This window comes from Marmota monax, unplaced genomic scaffold (genome assembly GCF_021218885.2).
Source record: "Marmota monax isolate L192 unplaced genomic scaffold, Marmota_monax_Labrador192_F-V1.1 WCK01_AAM20220418_F8-fsc00073, whole genome shotgun sequence".
NCBI classification, from domain to species: Eukaryota; Metazoa; Chordata; class Mammalia; order Rodentia; family Sciuridae; genus Marmota; species Marmota monax.
The window spans coordinates 897,229-915,817 of NW_026692846.1; the positions used below are offsets into that span (position 1 = coordinate 897,229).

The 18,589-nt window shown below is 61.2% G+C and overlaps 1 protein-coding gene across 21 annotated transcripts in view; it reads left to right on the plus strand.

Annotated features, from left to right (window-relative positions):
- Window positions 1–18,589, plus strand: part of Plec (plectin) — a 57,102-nt gene that overhangs the window by 31,070 nt on the left and 7,443 nt on the right. For 11 of the 21 annotated variants that reach the window (XM_058580802.1, XM_058580803.1, XM_058580804.1 and 8 more), the window contains 31 exons: window positions 1,711–1,772; window positions 2,111–2,200; window positions 2,550–2,585; window positions 3,117–3,194; window positions 3,288–3,380; window positions 4,357–4,523; window positions 5,062–5,177; window positions 5,258–5,364; window positions 5,446–5,565; window positions 5,638–5,733; window positions 5,998–6,125; window positions 6,372–6,465; window positions 7,131–7,285; window positions 7,387–7,696; window positions 7,779–7,856; window positions 7,932–8,093; window positions 8,291–8,395; window positions 8,743–8,838; window positions 9,085–9,210; window positions 10,079–10,231; window positions 10,323–10,477; window positions 10,563–10,689; window positions 10,796–10,979; window positions 11,062–11,219; window positions 11,344–11,522; window positions 12,958–13,096; window positions 13,187–13,543; window positions 13,620–13,703; window positions 13,882–13,986; window positions 14,079–14,177; window positions 15,166–18,546. In XM_058580802.1, the coding sequence (XP_058436785.1) occupies window positions 1,711–1,772; window positions 2,111–2,200; window positions 2,550–2,585; window positions 3,117–3,194; window positions 3,288–3,380; window positions 4,357–4,523; window positions 5,062–5,177; window positions 5,258–5,364; window positions 5,446–5,565; window positions 5,638–5,733; window positions 5,998–6,125; window positions 6,372–6,465; window positions 7,131–7,285; window positions 7,387–7,696; window positions 7,779–7,856; window positions 7,932–8,093; window positions 8,291–8,395; window positions 8,743–8,838; window positions 9,085–9,210; window positions 10,079–10,231; window positions 10,323–10,477; window positions 10,563–10,689; window positions 10,796–10,979; window positions 11,062–11,219; window positions 11,344–11,522; window positions 12,958–13,096; window positions 13,187–13,543; window positions 13,620–13,703; window positions 13,882–13,986; window positions 14,079–14,177; window positions 15,166–18,546 (7,340 nt within the window). Of the gene's footprint in view, window positions 1–786; window positions 1,055–1,710; window positions 1,773–2,110; window positions 2,201–2,549; window positions 2,586–3,116; window positions 3,195–3,287; window positions 3,381–4,356; window positions 4,524–5,061; window positions 5,178–5,257; window positions 5,365–5,445; window positions 5,566–5,637; window positions 5,734–5,997; window positions 6,126–6,371; window positions 6,466–7,130; window positions 7,286–7,386; window positions 7,697–7,778; window positions 7,857–7,931; window positions 8,094–8,290; window positions 8,396–8,742; window positions 8,839–9,084; window positions 9,211–10,078; window positions 10,232–10,322; window positions 10,478–10,562; window positions 10,690–10,795; window positions 10,980–11,061; window positions 11,220–11,343; window positions 11,523–12,957; window positions 13,097–13,186; window positions 13,544–13,619; window positions 13,704–13,881; window positions 13,987–14,078; window positions 14,178–15,165; window positions 18,547–18,589 lie in introns of those variants that run through there. The other 10 variants (XM_046449159.2, XM_046449165.2, XM_046449156.2 and 7 more) reach the window with 5 other exon arrangements.

Below are 18,589 nucleotides of genomic sequence, written 5' to 3' on the forward strand. Positions count from 1 at the left end.
ACAGTGCCCAGGGCCCCTCCTCAACTCTGACTCACTGGCTGTGCCCCTTGGGGTGCTCCCCTCTGCCCCAGCATTTCCCCCAGGGGAGAGGTCCTTGCAGCTCGGCTGGACTGGCCTACTTGGATGAGTCAGAGCTCTGCTATGCTCTGCTCTTGCCTGAGGTGTGCTCTGCCTGGCTTGCCTGGGCTGGGCTTCTCCCGGCCCCTAAGGGATCTTGCAGGAGCCAGGCAGGCCCTTGAGCTTGGATAGAGCAACCTCGTTGAGGTGGGGGCCGTGGGATAGGGCATGGTCTTTCTTACTGTAGGTCTGAGAAGGTGTGAGCTGGGGAACTCTAGGAAACAGAGGGGCAGTGGGCTCCCTTCCCCAAGGTGTCACACAGGTTGGGGGTTCCTTTTAGAGCCAGACCCAGCAGGAAGGTGGGCCAGCCAAGGAGTGACTCTAGTGTTCTCTGAGAATGGGTGTGGCCTTAGCTTTTCCCCCCCGCAGCTCTCTGGGGACCCTTCTCCGTTCCCTGTGTGATGAAGGCTCATTCTGGGTGGCTGTGGGGTTGGTGAATTCTCTGGGGTCCTGGTACCAGTGCCAGCCCCTCCCCTGCACCCCCAGGTCCTGCTGCTGTGGCAGGGTGGGTGAGGAAACCCCAGTTTCCTGTTTCTGGCTACTGAGGGTGTGGCTGTGGGGGAGGGGCTGCCTTCCTCCTTCCCGCTGGGACACTCCCCTCTGGGGGACTGAGTGAGGTGGGGCTCTAGGGGCGGGGCAGCCTTGCTGGGGAGTACAGCCTGTAGGGAGTGGCCGCAGCCACTGCGACTAGGGCTATGAGTTAGCCTGTGTGGAGTTTGCATCCAGTGCAGCCGCCAGCCTTCAGCAGTCTGTGTGCCACGAGGGGCTGCCCAGAGCAACAGCACCTGGGGGCTGAGAGACTGAGAGTCAGGGGCCGGCAGCACCATGTCTCAGCATCGGCTCCGGGTGCCCGAGCCTGAGGGCCTGGGTGGCAAGAGAACCAGCTCTGAGGACAACCTCTACCTGGCTGTGCTCAGGGCCTCTGAGGGCAAGAAAGGTAGTGGGTACACCCTCTGGGCAGGGCAGGCCTCTGCAGCAGAAAATAATGTTTTCTGTGGCAGGAAGCCCTTGCTCTAGGTGGGAGGTGTGGGCATAGACTGGGGGTCTGGGTTTGGGGCCAGACTCAGATGGGGGGGCCAACTGCCCGTGCTCAACACAGATTGGCTTCTGAGACCTTAGTGTGGGATCAAAGTGGCAGGGAGGGGAGGCCCATTGCCCTGTCAGGTGGACACAGCTTCCCCTACAGTGCCCCATCAGGGCCTAGCCCTGGCCCTGCTGTGTCCCTGTTTAGCCTCATGTAGAGGCAGTGTGTGGGGTGGGACAGGCTTTGACTTGTGCGCCCTGGTGCAGCAGCTCTGGACCTCCCATCTTCTTGGGAGACAATAGGGAGATTGAGCAGAGGCACTTTGGGCCCAGCCCCCTGCCTGGACCAGGGCTGCTGGGCCTGGGTATATGAGGTCTTGGCCGTGCCGGAGGAGGAGGGTTTATGTGATCTGGGAGAGGCCTGAGGTGGGCACCGAGGCGGGGGCTGTTGCAGGGCCTTCCTCAGGCAGGATCTGGCCAGCCAAACTTTCATGTCTGCACCATGGTCACCTCTTGGGGCCTCCCTGGGCTTTTCCCAGGCCCCAGCTTAACTGGACTTGTCTTCCCCAGATGAGCGGGACCGTGTGCAGAAGAAGACCTTCACCAAGTGGGTCAACAAACACCTCATCAAGGTTGGTGGCACCTGCTTGTGAGTGCAGGAGGGAAGGGTGCGGCAGATGGCCCCTGCCCCAGGGTGTCCTCCACTGCTGCATTCCCCTTTCATCTCTGAAACCTGTTATTTTCTGTCCTCTCCTCCCACGCTCCGCTCCGTCTCTTTCCTTCTCTTCCTTTGGTCTCTGCTGTAGCACTGGAGGGCAGAGGTAGGTGCTTAAGCAGAGGCATGAGCATGCTTCATGCCCCTGCCTCTTTCCCCTTGGTGCCAGTGCCCAGTACTTTTCTCTGCCCCTGCCTCTGGGCTGTTGGTGGCCCTGGGGAATCTGTGGCCACTCTAGCCCTGCTGTTCCCACAGGCCCAAAGGCACATCAGTGACCTGTATGAAGACCTTCGCGATGGCCACAACCTCATCTCTCTACTGGAGGTCCTCTCTGGGGACAGCCTGGTATGTGCCCCTGCCCTTTTCTGTGGTCCTGCCAGCATCACCCTCAATGCCCCTGCCTGCCTTACCTCCCTGAGGTCTTTCCTGACTGCCCAAACTGTCTAGCTCAGCCCCCCTCCTGCCTTCTCCTTGGAAGCAGTCCCCCCACTGTGCCTTCACGTCCAGGGTGTTGGCATCACAGCTGACAGCCTGGCTGGGGAGTGGCCACCACCCCTGTGCTATGGGCTGCTGTCTTCTGCATTGGAGTCCTAACACAGTAACCTCATGCTCTGCTCTGCTTTGGTTTCTCTGCTGCTTGGACTCTGAATCTTGACCTCTGCCCTTTACCCTTTGCTGTGCTCTGGCTGGGCAGCCGAGGGAGCGGGACGTAATCAGGAGCTTGCGTCTGGTGAGTGGTTGTGCCCGTTGGCCACAGAGGCACGTGGGCTCCCTGAGACTGTGGAGCCCAACTCACCTGGGCTGGCAGCTAGTCTGGCCCGACCCACTCCTGGCTCTTGGGCGGGTAGATGGCTGTGCTTCAAGCTGCCTGCTGTCCTGCCTGCTGCTATACCTGGGTCTGGGCCCGGGACCCATGAAAAGAAGTGGCTGCCATCACTGGGCAGGAGGACACACCTCCAGTGCCACTGCCCTCCACCCACAGCTTCCTGGCTATTGTCTTCCCCCCACCCCCTTCCTTCCTTCCCACAGCCTGGGTTGGTTTCCCAAGCCCCTGCTGGACCTGGGCCCAGGCCCTTCCCGGCCCCTGGGCTGATGGCCTCCTTTTTGCAACTGGGGAGGGTGAATCTGGGATGTTTGAGGGGCTGCTGACCCATTGGGGAAGACCTTGGTTTAGTTGTTGCAGCTGCTTTGGGGGTACTGGGGGATGGGGCTGGGACTGCAGCTGCCATGTTGATGTTGACTATGCCATGCCTCCTCTCAGCCCCGGGAGAAGGGGAGGATGCGCTTCCATAAGCTGCAGAATGTCCAGATTGCCCTGGACTACCTCCGGCACCGCCAGGTAAGGCTGTCAGCCAGCTACAGGCTGTAGGCCCCACGTACCCTTCCTGAGATGCTGCCCAGTGAGCTGCGACTGAGAGCTATTTGCTCACAGGTGAAGTTGGTGAACATCAGGAATGATGACATCGCTGATGGCAACCCCAAGCTTACCCTAGGCCTGATCTGGACAATCATCCTGCACTTCCAGGTAAAGTGGCTGCCCCTAGATGTCTCTGGGGTTGCTGTGGGCTCTTTGACTGGTTAGCTGGCTTGATTTCTGGCTGGGGTGCGCTCAGGAGGAGGTGTTTTCCTATTGGGCTGGCTTGTAGCCTGAAGGCTCAGGCTTCTCTCCAAGACCTGCCTATCCTGTGCCCTCTGGCCCCAGCTAGGCAGGGCCGCAGAGCCTCCTTGGAGAAGAATGTGTTCTCTCCTGGCTGCCCTGGGGAAGCTTCTGGAGCTGCAGGGGCTGCTCTGGCTGACTCACCATTGCCTGTGCTGGCCGCACAGGAAGCCACAAATCTGAGATCTAGGCAGAAGAGCTAGGCTGGCACCGCAGCTGAGTCACAGGCGGGCAGGCCGGCAGACATTAGGGGTAGGTTGGCAGATGTACTGACAGCAGGCAGACTGGCAGACCCAGCCCTGAGACTGGACAGAGTGCCAGGCATACATCCTGCCCAGCCCCCAGAGACTCCCCACCCTGGCCTGCAACCAGAGAGGAGGCCTTGACCTGTCCCCACATGCCACCTCAACAGCCTTTTCTAGGTTTGGGGGTTCTGGGAAGGCTCTGGGGGTCTTCAGCTACCCTTCTTGTGCCTGCTGTCTACCAGCTGTACTCTGTACTAGTCTCTGGATGCGGAGGGTGTATCCCAGGCTTCTCTAGCTAAGGAGAATCCAGAGTGTCTACCACGTGGTGTTAGTGGGGTTGGGGCACTGACTTATTCTGTGGCAGTTGCTGGCTGCAGTGGCCCGGGCTTTTGGTCTTCCATGTGGTGTATCTCAGTGGGAAAGAACCCTGGGGGCCCCACTGTACCTCACCTGGGGCCTGGTGACCCCTATATACCCTAGTTGGGTGCTGAGCCACCCCTGCTCCCATGCAAGTGATCATGGGTATCACACAGGGTGGCCAGCTGGTCAACCTGGGTGGCCAGAGCTAAGCCTCTGCTTCTGTTTACTGTGTGGGGCAGATCTCAGACATCCAGGTGAGCGGGCAGTCAGAGGACATGACAGCCAAGGAGAAGCTGCTGCTGTGGTCACAGCGCATGGTGGAGGGCTACCAGGGCCTGCGCTGCGACAATTTTACTTCCAGCTGGCGTGATGGCCGCCTCTTCAATGCCATTATCCACCGGCACAAGTACGTGGCCCCAGCAGGTGGAGGGGGGCTGTGGGTCTGGGGCACCTCAGCTGGGCAACTTCAAACAAGTCAGGGCAAAGAGGGTGGCAGGAGGGATGTCTGCCACTGATGGGAACTTGGCGCCTGCAGGTATGAATGCCAGCCAGCCAGCCAGCCACCTCTGCGAGGTGCCAGTGAGCAGGCCCAGCCCCATTGTTCCTGAGTTCTTAGGAGCACCACTGTTCCTTGAAGCCTGTAGGACAGTGAGATGCTGGTCCTGCTCATGTGGACACCTCAGAAGGGGCCTGACAGGCAAGGAGGCTTCAGGGAGCCCAGGTTGACTGTATCCCTCCTCAGTGCACTGCATCTGTGACTATCCCCACTATAAGCCTCTGGGGCTCTTGGAGGGTGGGGCAGTGGGGTCCATTCAGGTCTGCCTGTGTGGGCAGGATTGGGGTGTTAGTGTGTGTCAGATTTTTCAGGGTAAGTATGGGGTTGGGACTGTGTCTGCCGGGGTGCGTGAAGGCCCAGCCTGCCTCACCTGCGCCTTCATCCGCAGGCCCATGCTCATAGACATGAATAAGGTGTACCGTCAAACCAACCTAGAGAACCTGGACCAGGCCTTCTCTGTAGCAGAGCGGGACCTAGGAGTGACTCGGCTTCTGGACCCCGAGGGTAGGAGCTGCTGGCCCTCCTCCCTTCCTCTTCCCCTTCCCATGTCCACACAGGCTCTGTGACTCTGTCCTCCCCTACAGATGTGGATGTCCCTCAGCCTGATGAGAAGTCCATCATCACCTACGTCTCGTCCTTGTATGACGCCATGCCCCGTGTGCCGGGCGCCCAGGATGGGGTGAGGGCTAATGTGAGTGATGCCCCAGGGAGGGTGGGGAGTGTGTCTTGAGCCCCGTTGCTCTCCAACAGCTGCTCACTCATGTGCTCACAGGAGCTGCAGCTTCGGTGGCAGGAGTACCGGGAGCTGGTGGTGCTGCTGCTGCAGTGGATACGGCACCACACTGCTGCCTTTGAGGAGCGCAAGTTCCCCTCCAGCTTTGAAGAGATTGAGGTGGGCCTTTCCACTTGGGCCAGGGTCCTGTGTCTGCCTTGGCAGGGCTGCTGACAACCCTTGTCCCCACAGATCCTTTGGTGCCAGTTCTTGAAGTTTAAGGAGACAGAGCTTCCAGCCAAGGAGGCAGACAAGAACAGGTCCAAGGGCATCTACCAGTCCCTAGAAGTAAGTGGGTGTGCCCCAGGGTGGCGAGTAGGGTGTGCTGTAGGGAAGTGACTGGGGTGCCCCTGAGTGTGGTGAGTGGGGCATCCCCTGGGGAGGGGAGGTGAGTGCAGCTCCCTAGAGACCCAGGGCCTGGGGTCCCCTCAAGAGTGTGGCTTGAACTTTTGGGACCAGGGCTGTTTCAAGTTTGGAGGTGCTAGGGACCTCGGGGCCCAACACTCTCACCATTTGCAGCTTGGGCCTTATTAGTTCTGTCCCTGATCTTAGGGGGCCGTGCAAGCAGGCCAACTCAAAGTACCCCCTGGCTACCACCCCTTGGATGTGGAGAAGGAGTGGGGCAAGCTACACGTGGCCATTCTGGAGCGGGAGAAGCAGCTTAGGAGCGAGTTTGAGAGGTAGGTGTGGGGAGGCTGCTGGTGGGTGGGGCCTTGTGGTGGCAGGGAAGCCACCCCAGGGTGAGTCACTGCCTGGGGAGGAAATCCCCCCCCAGGCTGGGGAACCCAAGCTCCAGAGTTCCTGGCCAGCAGGACAGTGGGCCCCAGGCAGGCAGGGAAGCCAGAGCAGAGGGGAGCTGCTCTCTGGCCAGGGGGCATGGTGGGCCCACCAGCTCACAGTCTCTGGTCTTGTGTTTTGGGCTGCAGGCTGGAGTGTCTTCAGCGCATTGTGAGCAAATTACAGATGGAGGCTGGGCTTTGCGAGGAGCAGTTGAACCAGGCCGACGCCCTTCTGCAGTCGGTGAGGGGGAGGGGAAGGAAGGAGTGAGGGGCGGGCTTGGGAGGTGGGAGGAACCCCAAGCCAGTCCTGCCCTGCAGCCAGGGCTATGACTAACTGGGCTCTGTGGGCAGGGTGGGGCACTGGGAGGGAGAAACCAGGCCTAGCTCCTCCCCACGCAGGGGCGGGGGCAACTGTGATCTCCTGCTGTGGGCAGAACTGGCCTCTTTGTACCAGGCAGGGCACCAAAGAGGCTGCTCTGCCCTCTTGCAGGCTCACCCCATCCCAACAGCAGCTTAACACTAGGGGAGGGGTGGTGGGGAGATGCCCAGTCCTACTGCTGGCTGAGTGTGGGGCTCAGAAGGTGCAGGGCTGTCTGTGTGGATCTGGGCAGCATCCCACTGAGAGAAGTGACAGTGTGCATAATGGTGGATGAGGCCCAAGATCCCGTGAACAAGCCTGTAAAGGACCTCGGTCCTTGGATCTAGCAGGATTCCTTTGGACAGAAGCCTGCCCCCTTAGAAAGCTAGCCTGTATAGATATGTGGACAAGTTTGTCAGGAGCATATGTGGGGATCCCAGGGCAGTGGGTAAACTGAGGCCTGGGTTGTAGGCTGGGGAAGTGGGTGAAGGGGGCTGCCTTGACTGACCCTGTGGCCAGACTTGGAGTCACAGATGACCACCTTGCAGGATGTCCGGCTACTGGCCTCAGGCAAGGGGCCACAACGGGCAGGGGAGGTGGAACGGGACCTGGACAAGGCAGATGGCATGATCCGGCTACTGTTCAATGATGTGCAAACCCTTAAGGATGGGCGGCACCCGCAGGGCGAGCAGATGTACCGCAGGTGGGGTCCGCCTGTGCCCTTCCCAGGGAGCCTGGGTTTGGGATCCTGGGTTTGGGAGCCTGGGACCTGTCTGAACCCTCCTGACTCCTCTGCTGCCCCAGGGTGTACCGCCTGCATGAGCGCCTGGTGGCCATCCGCACCGAGTACAACCTCCGGCTGAAGGCAGGCGTGGCAGCCCCTGTGACCCAGGTGACCCTGCAGAGCACACAGAGGAGACCCGAGGTGGAGGACTCCACCCTGCGCTACTTGCAGGACCTGCTGGCCTGGGTGGAGGAAAACCAGCGCCGTGTGGACAGTGCTGAGTGGGGTGTGGACTTGCCCAGTGTGGAGGCACAGCTTGGTAGCCACCGAGGCCTGCACCAGTCCATTGAGGAGTTTCGGGCTAAGATCGAGCGGGCGCGCAGCGATGAGGTGGGCAGCATCCTTGGGTGGGCTGTTAGGTGGTGGGCAAGGGCCTGGTCCCGGCAGTTCTCATCCTCCTTGTCTCCTACAGGGCCAGCTTTCCCCTGCCCCCCGGGGTGCCTTCCGTGACTGCCTGGGTCGACTAGACCTGCAGTATGCCAAGCTGCTGGTGAGTGGGGACCCGGCGGGGACTGGGGAGGTGGGCAGGCAGCAGTCTGCTAACATGCTCCCTGCCTGCCCGCAGAACTCCTCCAAGGCCCGCCTCCGGTTCCTGGACAGCTTGCATGGTTTTGTGGCAGCTGCTACCAAAGAGCTGATGTGGCTGAATGAGAAGGAGGAGGAGGAGGTGGGCTTTGACTGGAGTGACCGCAATGCCAACATGGCTGCCAAGAAGGAGAGCTACTCGGTGAGTCTGTCTGGCCTTCCAGAACCCTCCTGCATTTGCCCACACCCAGCCCCACTGTTGGGAGTCTTTGGGTGGCCAGTCAGTTCCAGCTCAGGCTCCATGGAGGCTGGCACAGGATTTGGATTGTGTTTGTTGGAAGATTATAGACCCCAGTCTGCCTCCAACACTATTCCTGAGACCCTCTTCCCTTGCATCAGGCCCTTATGCGTGAACTGGAGCTGAAGGAAAAGAAAATCAAGGAGATTCAGAATACTGGAGACCGACTGCTGCGAGAGGACCACCCTGCACGGCCTACAGTGGAGGTGAGGTGGGACTGCAGGGCTGTGGGGGACCAGCACCGGCCCCCAGATGTTGGGGGCCGTGGGGCAATACCATGGACGCTTAGGTGGAGGTAGGGCTGTAGGGGGCCCCCATGGGCCCCAAGGGATCTACCGTGGGTCAGAGGTGGGGAAGGAAAGGCGCTGTGGGAGGCCATCTTGGGCCCCAGGTGGGGTTGGCAAGAAGCTGTGGGGCCCTCCTGGGCCCCAAGTGGGTGGGGAGAGGGATAGGGACCACCCTGGTCCTAGATGGGGTATGTGGGGAGGGGATGGGGTACTATGGACCTCCCTAGGTCCCACGTGGGGGATCTGAGGAGGTCCTTGTCCTTTAGTCTTTCCAGGCAGCCCTGCAGACCCAGTGGAGCTGGATGCTACAGCTGTGTTGCTGTATTGAGGCTCACCTGAAGGAGAACACCGCCTACTTCCAGGTGAGACCCCTGCCTCACCGTGGCTCAGCTGCAGCACTCTGAAGGTGCCTCCGGACCACACTTGGCAGTAGGATTGGCCCTGACTGCTCGCCCTCCCCCGATTGCCCCACTTGCTTCCTGCACTCAGGAGTCCTCCCCAGTCCTCTTGGGCTCTGCTACTCCTTGCCTTAAGCCTTGGCCCTTCAGTCTGCTCCCCACTTCTGGGGCCTGGGGCATCCCTGCATGATCTTCTACTTCCCTGCTCAGTTCTTCTCAGATGTGCGAGAGGCTGAGGAGCAGCTGCAAAAGCTACAGGAGACATTGCGAAGGAAGTACAGTTGTGACCGCTCCATCACTGTCACCCGGCTTGAGGACCTGCTGCAAGATGCCCAGGTGAGGCTGAGGCAGGCAGGAGCACAGGGACAGACTGACTTGGTGTGGGCTGCATTGGTGCCCAGGAGTTGGGGATGGAGGACCAGCAGAGGCTGGGGAGGTCTGATGAGGGTGGTGGGTGTGTGATGAACTGAGAGGCTGGTGGCAGGTTGCTGCCAGGAGCTGGTGTGAACTCCCACCCTATAGCCTACACAGGTGGAGGCCCAAGGTAGTGGCTATCACCAGTCCTGTGATTGGGCATGAATGCTGGTTTTCTGGCCCCCATGGCTGGAGTAGGCACAGGCTACATGGTTGTGGAGGGCTGAACAACAGCTAGTCATGGTGCCTGCATGCAGGGGTGAGGAGCACTTGGGGCCACAGTGCTTTGGGTGAGCAGTAATGGAGGGAAGAGTGAGAGGAGGCAGCTGGTTCTGTAAAGTGCTATTCTGTAAAGGCTGGGACTTCAGTCTCAATGCCAACCTGAGAGAAGGTAGTGCAGCTGCCAGCTCACAGCCTTGGACAGTCCCTTGGTGAGGTTTGGTCGGACAGGAGGAGGTAAGTGACCTGCTCCTAAAAAGGGAGGAAGGAGAAGAGAGCCACCGCAGGGGCCAGAGTATAGCTAGGCTGGACCCCTTTCCCTGAAGGACATAGTGGGTGACCTGGGATAGGGGTAGGGCATCCAGTCCAGATGCAGGGAGTAGGATCTGCTTGGGGCCCAGGCCCTGGGGCCTGTCCCAGCCATACCTCCTGCCTCCAAGTGTCCCCACCGCCAGCATCAGGAAGGCCCCACAGTCCTGGCAGTCCCCTGATCCTGGAGGTGCTGGGGTGTCTGCTGCTTGCTGGAGGTAGACATGCATGTGTCGACCCCGAGCTCTGCTCCTCTCCACAGGATGAGAAGGAGCAGCTGAATGAGTATAAGGGGCACCTCTCTGGCTTGGCCAAGAGAGCCAAGGCCATTGTGCAGCTGAAACCTCGCAACCCGGCTTACCCCATCCGAGGCCCTGTGCCCCTGCTGGCTGTATGTGATTACAAGCAGGTGGAGGTGAGGGCTGAGCCAGGTGGGGCGGTCCGACTGGAGGGGGTGGGCAGAGGCATGAGCATGACCACATTGTCATCACCTCTGGCTGTCCCAGGTGACTGTGCACAAGGGTGACCAGTGCCAGCTGATGGGCCCTGCTCAGCCATCTCACTGGAAAGTGCTTAGCAGCTCTGGCAGTGAGGCTGCTGTGCCCTCCGTGTGCTTCCTTGTGCCCCCACCCAACCAGGAAGCCCAGGAAGCCATCACCAGGTGGGTGGCCTATGGGGTCCTTGACTGGAAGGGGTGGATAGTGGGCAGGGCCTCAAAACCCTTGACTGTGACCCTGACCTGCCAGGCTGGAGGCCCAGCACCAGGCCCTCGTTGCACTGTGGCACCAGCTGCATGTGGACATGAAGAGCCTTCTGGCATGGCAGAGCCTCAGCCGTGATGTGCAGCTCATCCGTTCCTGGTCCCTGGTCACGGTATGACTGCCCACTGGCCATGGACATTCTGGGGGAGAAGAGGAAGTGGTGTCCTGTGGGGAGCCAGCTAGCCTCATCCCACGTTAACCCCCATGTCCACCCCCAGTTCCGCACGTTGAAGCCTGAGGAACAGCGCCAAGCCCTACGCAGCCTGGAGTTGCACTACCAGGCCTTCCTGCGGGACAGCCAGGATGCTGGCAGCTTTGGGCCAGAGGACCGGCTGGTGGCGGAACGCGAGTACAGCTCTTGTAGCCGCCATTACCAGCAGCTGCTACAGAGCTTGGAGCAGGGTATGGGGTGGGCATGGCTGGTGTATGGGCAGGGCAGGCAGGCAATGGACCCAGCAATCAAGTGACCAGAACGTGTCCTCAGGTGAGCAGGAGGAGTCTCGCTGTCAGCGCTGCATCTCAGAGCTCAAGGACATCCGGCTGCAGCTGGAGGCCTGTGAGACTCGCACTGTGCACCGTCTTCGGCTGCCACTAGACAAAGAGCCTGCACGGGAGTGTGCCCAGCGCATCGCCGAGCAGCAGGCAGGCGCTGTCCCCTTTCTCCTCGCTCTGCTTCTCAATCCCACTTTACCCCTCCCTCAGCCTTCAGGGGGTGCTTTGTGTTGGGCTCTGCTCATCAGGGTGTCCCCACCCAATCTTTCCTCAGAAAGCGCAGGCTGAGGTGGAAGGGCTGGGCAAGGGGGTTGCCCGACTCTCAGCCGAGGCCGAGCAGGTCCTGGCCCTGCCTGAACCGTCGCCTGCTGCCCCGACTCTGCGCTCAGAGCTGGAGCTGACCCTTGGCAAGCTGGAGGAGGTCCGCAGCTTGTCTGCCATCTACCTGGAGAAGTGAGTGCCTGCGAGCGCCGGGCTGGGCCAGGCTCTGGGGAGGCCTGTGACGTCAGGGATATTCTGAGCAGAGGAAGGACAGAGTGGTTGGATGAGTTGGGGACATCGAATGACTGGGCTGGGAGGTGGTGATCTCGGACTGGCATGGCAGCTGTGGGGGTGGCAGAGAGTCCAAGTCTGATGTTTGTGAGGGTTTTTTTTTTTTTTTTTTTTTGTGTGGGGGTGGGTGGGTGTGTGGTTCTGGGGATTGAACCCAGGGCCTTATGTGTGTGAGTCAAGCACTTTATCAACTGAGCTGTGTCCCCAGCCCAACTCTGAAGTTTTTTGAAGATGGCTCCCACAGGGTGTCCTGATGATGTTTTGTGGGATGTGACAGGGAGAGAAGGGTGGAGGGGATGGGTGCTCCTGACTGATCTGGGGAGACTTGGAGGGTCAGCAGGCAACTCAGTGAAGAGTCGGGGAGATGGGGTTAGAGCAGAGAGTGGTCCAAGTTGTGAACAGAAGGGAGTACAGGTCGAGGGAGGACTGAGGAGGAGCCTTGGCTCCCAGTGTGGCCCAAGTCTGGAGGAAGAGGAACACCAGGAAATGGCCCAGGATAGTAAGTTCAGAGGAGAGAGAGCCTGCCTCACAGAGGGCCTCTGTGATTTTGAGAGAAGGATTTCTTGATGGAGGCTGGGGAGGAAGACCTAGGAGGAGCTTTGGAATGGAGACAGTGGGTAAGAGAGTCGAGGGACTGGGCAGTAAGAGGCTCCCCTGGCTCCCCACTCTCCTCCCATCAGGCTCTTCCCAGAGCTCTTGGTGATGTGAAGGGCCCGTGCCGGGGCTCTGCCTCTTCCACTTGCCCTCCTGCCCCACCCCATCCCAGCCTCTTCTATTCTTCCTTTGCTGTTTACTTCAGTGCACTTTAACGCAGACACATAAAAAGTCACACATTCTTAGGAATTGATTTTCAGAAGTGTAAGAAGAGATCTCTCTCTGTCTCTGCCTTGTCCATCCTGACTCCAGGGCCTTCGGCGTTTATTCTGGCATTTATTGCTTACTGTATGACAAATAGTGCTTCTGCCCTTTGTCTTCCCTTTAGTCACAAACACCGACACACTATTTGAGAGAAGTATCGCTGTTGGGTATGAGGTCCCCCTCAGCCAGTCTTGATTTTGCTGGAGTACTGAGAACTAACTGCACTCTCAGGGGGCTGGGGCTGCAGCTCAGTGACAGAGCGCCCATCTTGCACGTGTGGGCCACTGGGTTGGATCCTCAGCACCATATAGAAATGAATAAGATGTTGTGTCCAACTACAACTAAAAAAAAAAAAAACAAACCAAAACTGACTGCCCCAGGATCTTGCTGTCTGCTGTTCCTGGCTGGAGCATCTGCTCTGCAGGTCTTACCTCTAGAGCCTACCTGCCCTGGCTCTGATCCCCACTCTCCCTGCCAGGCTCAAGACCATCAGCCTGGTGATCCGCAGCACTCAGGGGGCTGAGGAAGTTCTCAAGGCCCATGAGGAACAGCTTAAGGAGGCCCAGGCTGTGCCTTCCACCCTCCCAGAGCTCGAGGCCACCAAGGCTGCACTAAAGGTACTGTGCCAGGGTTTGTGCCTCACCCGGGGGCAGGGAGATAGCGGGGGCCCCAGCTGAAGCAGCACCCACCCCTCTTGTGCCCAGCAGAAGCTACGGACCCAGGCAGAGGCTCAGCAGCCTGTGTTTGACGCCCTGAGGGATGAGCTGCGAGGGGCACAGGACGTGGGTGAGCGGCTGCAGCAGCGGCATGGTGAGCGGGACGTGGAAGTGGAGCGCTGGCGTGAGCGGGTCACCCAGCTGCTAGAGCGCTGGCAGGCAGTGCTGGCCCAGACTGACGTGCGGCAGCGTGAGCTGGAACAGCTGGGCCGCCAGCTGCGCTACTATCGTGAGAGTGCAGACCCACTGAGCGCCTGGCTGCAGGATGCTAAGCGGCGGCAGGAGCAGATCCAGGCTGTGCCGATGGCAAACATTCAGGCTGTGCGAGAGCAACTGCGTCAGGAGAAGGTAGGCCAGGGTCTGGGAGAGGCAGGCGGTAGGGTGTGTCCTGTAGCTGTCTGTGCTGACCACCAACCCCTTTCAGGCCCTGCTGGAGGAGATTGAGCGCCACGGTGAGAAGGTCGAGGAGTGCCAGAGGTTCGCCAAGCAGTACATCAATGCCATTAAGGTGAGGCCTCCAGCCATCTCCACCAAGACCCCCATCCCAGGACACGCTGGCCAGGCTGGTAGACCTGGGGCTCTGGACTTGAGCCTGGGCCATGCTGGGAAACCCTATAGATTGGTGTGGGGGCAGGCATAGGCAACGAGGGCACAGCAGATGGCCAACCATACCATGCCTCCCATAGGACTATGAGCTCCAGCTGGTCACATACAAGGCACAGCTTGAACCAGTGGCCTCCCCAGCCAAGAAGCCCAAGGTCCAGTCTGGATCAGAGAGTGTCATCCAGGAGGTAGGATGGGGGCAGGCCAAGACTAACCTAGATGAGGACTGGGTGGGCCTTAGGGTTGGGCAGAGCTGACTGCTGTTGCCCTTCCTCCTCAGTATGTGGACCTGCGGACACGCTACAGTGAGCTGACCACGCTTACTGGTCAGTACATCAAGTTCGTCAGTGAGACGTTGCGGCGCATGGAGGAGGAGGAGGTATGGCTGGGGCTGTGTGGGCTGGGTGGGGAGGGCCCTCCTGCCCCTGTCCTGCCCCGGATACAGCTCACAGAAACTGTCTGAGCCCACTTAGGGCAGCTGTCCTCACTCCCCTCCTGCCTGGTGCCACCCAGTGCCCCCTTCCCCTAGCTCGGCTGCCCTCACCCAGGTCCCACCTTGGCCTGGCCTGTGCTGCTCTCCATGGTGGCTGGCGCCTCCCTTCTCCTTCACTGGCAGCTGTCCCCACCTGCATCTGTCGGCTCTCCCGTGCATTCTCCCTGGGCACTCTGCACTGGTTCCAGTTGGCCCTTTGTTCTGGGAACAGTCAGGGGACATTAGGTCATGGGGGCTTGGGAGGTGTCTCTCAAGGTGCCTTGTCTGAGCAGGGTGTTCACTGTCCAGTTCCTCCCCACCTCCCAGGTGACCCAGCTGTTGGGTCCGCCTGTGGCCCTACCTCCTCTTGGCTCGGGTCTGCTGGTTTGAGAATCCCTTTTTTTTTAACTGCCTCTGTCCATACTACTGTCTTTACTCTGGCTCCCTCACCCTGACCCACCCCACTGGGCTTTGGGAATGGCCTCTTGTTGGGGAGCGGGGCCCTATGGTGGCAGCCAGGCTCTGCCAGCGTCAGGTAGATCTCAGGCAGGACTGTGTGGTGGGTGCGGCTTGCAGGTTCTGCGAGCCTCCTGCTTTGCTCTTTCTCTCTCTCCCTGTCCGTCTGTCTCCGTCGCCTATCTGCGGGAAGAGGGGAGGACGCCTGGGCCTCCTTCCCCAGGCTGGTGAGCACGGTGGGGCTGGCTGCGCTCGCTGCCCGAGTGCCCTGGGCGGGTGCACGCTATCTCCTTGGCTGGGCTGGGACCTCTGTCCTCCCTGATTCCCCCGCACCGCGCTGTCCAAGTGAACTGTGGTGGTATCGTGTCACGTGAGTGCCCGCACCCACCCCACGCTCACGCTGTCTCTGGTTCTCTTCCTCTCTCTGCTGTGGCCACAGAGGCTGGCCGAGCAACAGCGGGCAGAGGAGCGGGAGCGACTGGCTGAGGTGGAGGCCGCATTGGAGAAGCAGCGGCAGCTGGCTGAGGCGCATGCCCAGGCCAAGGCACAGGCGGAGCTGGAGGCACAAGAACTACAGCGGCGCATGCAGGAGGAGGTAGCGCGGCGGGAGGAGGCTGCAGTGGATGCGCAGCAGCAGAAGCGTAGTGTCCAAGAGGAGCTGCAGCATCTGCGACAGAGCTCAGAGGCAGAGCTCCAGGCCAAGGCCAGGCAAGTGGAAGCAGCTGAACGCAGCCGACTGCGCATCGAGGAGGAGATCCGTGTGGTGCGCCTGCAGCTAGAGACGACTGAGCGCCAGCGCAGCGGGGCTGAGGATGAGCTGCAGGCCCTGCGTGCACGAGCAGAGGAGGCGGAAGCACAGAAGCGGCAGGCACAGGAGGAGGCTGAGCGCTTGCGGAGGCAGGTGCAGGATGAGAGCCAGCGTAAGCGGCAAGCCGAGGCAGAACTCGCCCTGCGCGTCAAGGCTGAGGCCGAGGCTGCTCGCGAGAAGCAGCGGGCCATGCAGGCTCTGGAGGAGCTGCGACTGCAGGCCGAGGAGGCAGAGAGGCAGCTGCGGCAGGCTGAGGCAGAGCGGGCACGCCAAGTACAGGTAGCTCTGGAGACAGCGCAGCGCAGCGCAGAGGTGGAGCTGCGGAGCAAGCGTGCTTCCTTCGCGGAGAAGACTGCGCAGTTGGAGCGCACCCTGCAGGAGGAGCATGTGGCGGTGGCACAGCTGCGGGAAGAGGCCGAACGGCGGGCTCAGCAACAGGCTGAGGCCGAGCGGGCCCGTGAGGAAGCCGAACGGGAGCTAGAGCGCTGGCAGCTGAAAGCCAATGAGGCACTGCGACTGCGACTGCAGGCAGAGGAGGTGGCACAGCAGAAGAGCCTGGCACAGGCCGAAGCTGAGAAGCAGAAAGAGGAAGCAGAGCGCGAGGCTCGGCGGCGCGGCAAGGCGGAGGAGCAGGCCGTGCGGCAGCGGGAGCTGGCTGAACAGGAGCTGGAGAAACAGCGGCAGCTGGCGGAAGGGACCGCGCAGCAGCGCCTGGCTGCGGAGCAGGAGCTGATCCGCCTGCGGGCCGAGACAGAGCAGGGCGAGCAGCAGCGGCAGCTGCTGGAGGAAGAGCTGGCCCGGCTGCAGCGAGAGGCGGCTGAGGCCAACCAGAAGCGCCAGGAGCTGGAAGCTGAGCTGGCCAAGGTGCGGGCAGAGATGGAGGTGCTGCTGGCCAGCAAGGCTCGAGCAGAGGAGGAATCTCGGAACACCAGCGAGAAGTCCAAGCAGAGACTGGAGGCAGAGGCCGGCCGCTTCCGTGAGCTGGCCGAGGAGGCTGCTCGCCTGCGGGCCCTGGCCGAGGAGGCTAAGCGGCAGCGGCAGCTGGCCGAGGAGGACGCAGCCCGCCAGCGGGCCGAGGCAGAGCGGGTGCTTGCTGAGAAGCTGGCCGCCATCGGCGAGGCCACGAGGCTCAAGACAGAGGCGGAGATAGCGCTCAAGGAGAAGGAAGCCGAGAACGAGCGCCTGCGGAGGCTGGCTGAAGACGAGGCTTTCCAGCGGCGGCGGCTGGAGGAGCAGGCGGCGCAGCACAAGGCTGACATCGAGGAGCGCCTGGCTCAGCTGCGCAAGGCATCCGAGAGCGAGCTGGAGAGGCAGAAGGGGCTGGTGGAGGACACGCTGCGCCAGAGGCGGCAGGTGGAGGAGGAGATCCGGGCCCTGAAGGCGAGCTTTGAGAAGGCAGCTGCTGGCAAGGCGGAGCTGGAGCTGGAGCTGGGGCGTATCCGTAGCAACGCGGAGGACACGCTGCGCAGCAAGGAGCAGGCAGAGCTGGAGGCTGCTCGGCAGCGGCAGTTGGCAGCTGAGGAGGAGCAGCGGCGCCGTGAGGCTGAGGAGCGCGTCCAGAAAAGCCTGGCGGCTGAGGAAGAGGCCACACGGCAGCGCAAAGCCGCACTGGAGGAAGTAGAGCGGCTCAAGGCCAAGGTGGAAGAGGCCCGGCGCCTGAGGGAGCGAGCAGAACAGGAGTCTGCGCGGCAACTGCAGCTGGCCCAAGAGGCTGCCCAGAAGCGGCTGCAAGCAGAGGAGAAGGCCCATGCCTTTGTGGTGCAGCAGCGTGAGCAGGAGCTGCAGCAGACATTGCAGCAGGAGCAGAGTGTGCTGGAGCGACTGCGCGGCGAGGCAGAGGCCGCCCGGCGAGCCGCTGAGGAGGCTGAGGAGGCCCGGGAGCAGGCTGAGCGGGAGGCCGCGCAGTCCCGGCGGCAAGTAGAAGAGGCTGAGCGGCTCAAGCAGTCTGCAGAGGAGCAGGCGCAGGTCCGGGCTCAGGCACAGGCTGCTGCGGAGAAGCTGCGCAAGGAAGCCGAGCAGGAGGCAGCACGGCGGGCACAGGCGGAACAGGCAGCCTTGCGCCAGAAGCAGGCGGCTGACGCAGAGATGGAGAAGCACAAGAAGTTTGCAGAGCAGACGCTGAGGCAGAAGGCCCAGGTGGAACAGGAGCTGACGACCCTGCGGCTACAGCTGGAGGAGACGGACCATCAAAAGAGCATCCTTGATGAGGAGCTGCAGCGGCTGAAGGCGGAGGTGACAGAGGCAGCCCGCCAGCGCAGCCAGGTGGAGGAGGAGCTCTTCTCTGTGCGCGTGCAGATGGAAGAGCTGGGGAAGCTCAAGGCGCGGATCGAGGCCGAGAACCGCGCGCTCATCCTGCGTGACAAGGACAACACACAACGCTTCCTGGAAGAGGAGGCGGAGAAGATGAAGCAGGTGGCGGAAGAGGCTGCACGGCTGAGTGTGGCGGCCCAGGAGGCAGCACGCCTGCGGCAGCTGGCAGAAGAAGACTTGGCACAGCAGCGGGTCCTGGCAGAGAAAATGCTCAAGGAGAAGATGCAGGCTGTGCAGGAGGCCACACGGCTCAAGGCCGAGGCTGAGCTGCTGCAGCAACAGAAAGAGCTGGCTCAGGAGCAGGCTCGGCGGCTGCAGGAGGACAAGGAGCAGATGGCTCAGCAGCTGGCACAGGAGACACAGGGTTTCCAGCGGACACTGGAGGCGGAGCGGCAGCGGCAGCTGGAGATGAGTGCAGAGGCTGAGCGCCTGAAGCTGCGCGTGGCTGAGATGAGCCGGGCCCAGGCCCGTGCCGAGGAGGATGCCCAGCGCTTTCGGAAGCAGGCTGAGGAGATTGGTGAGAAGCTGCACCTCACTGAGCTCGCCACACAGGAGAAGGTGACGCTGGTACAGACACTTGAGATCCAGCGGCAGCAGAGTGACCATGATGCTGAGCGCCTGCGGGAGGCCATTGCTGAGCTGGAGCGTGAGAAGGAGAAACTGAAGCAGGAGGCCAAGTTGCTGCAGCTCAAGTCCGAGGAGGTACCACCCTCCCTCCACAGATGGGCAGGCGGGCGGTGGGGTG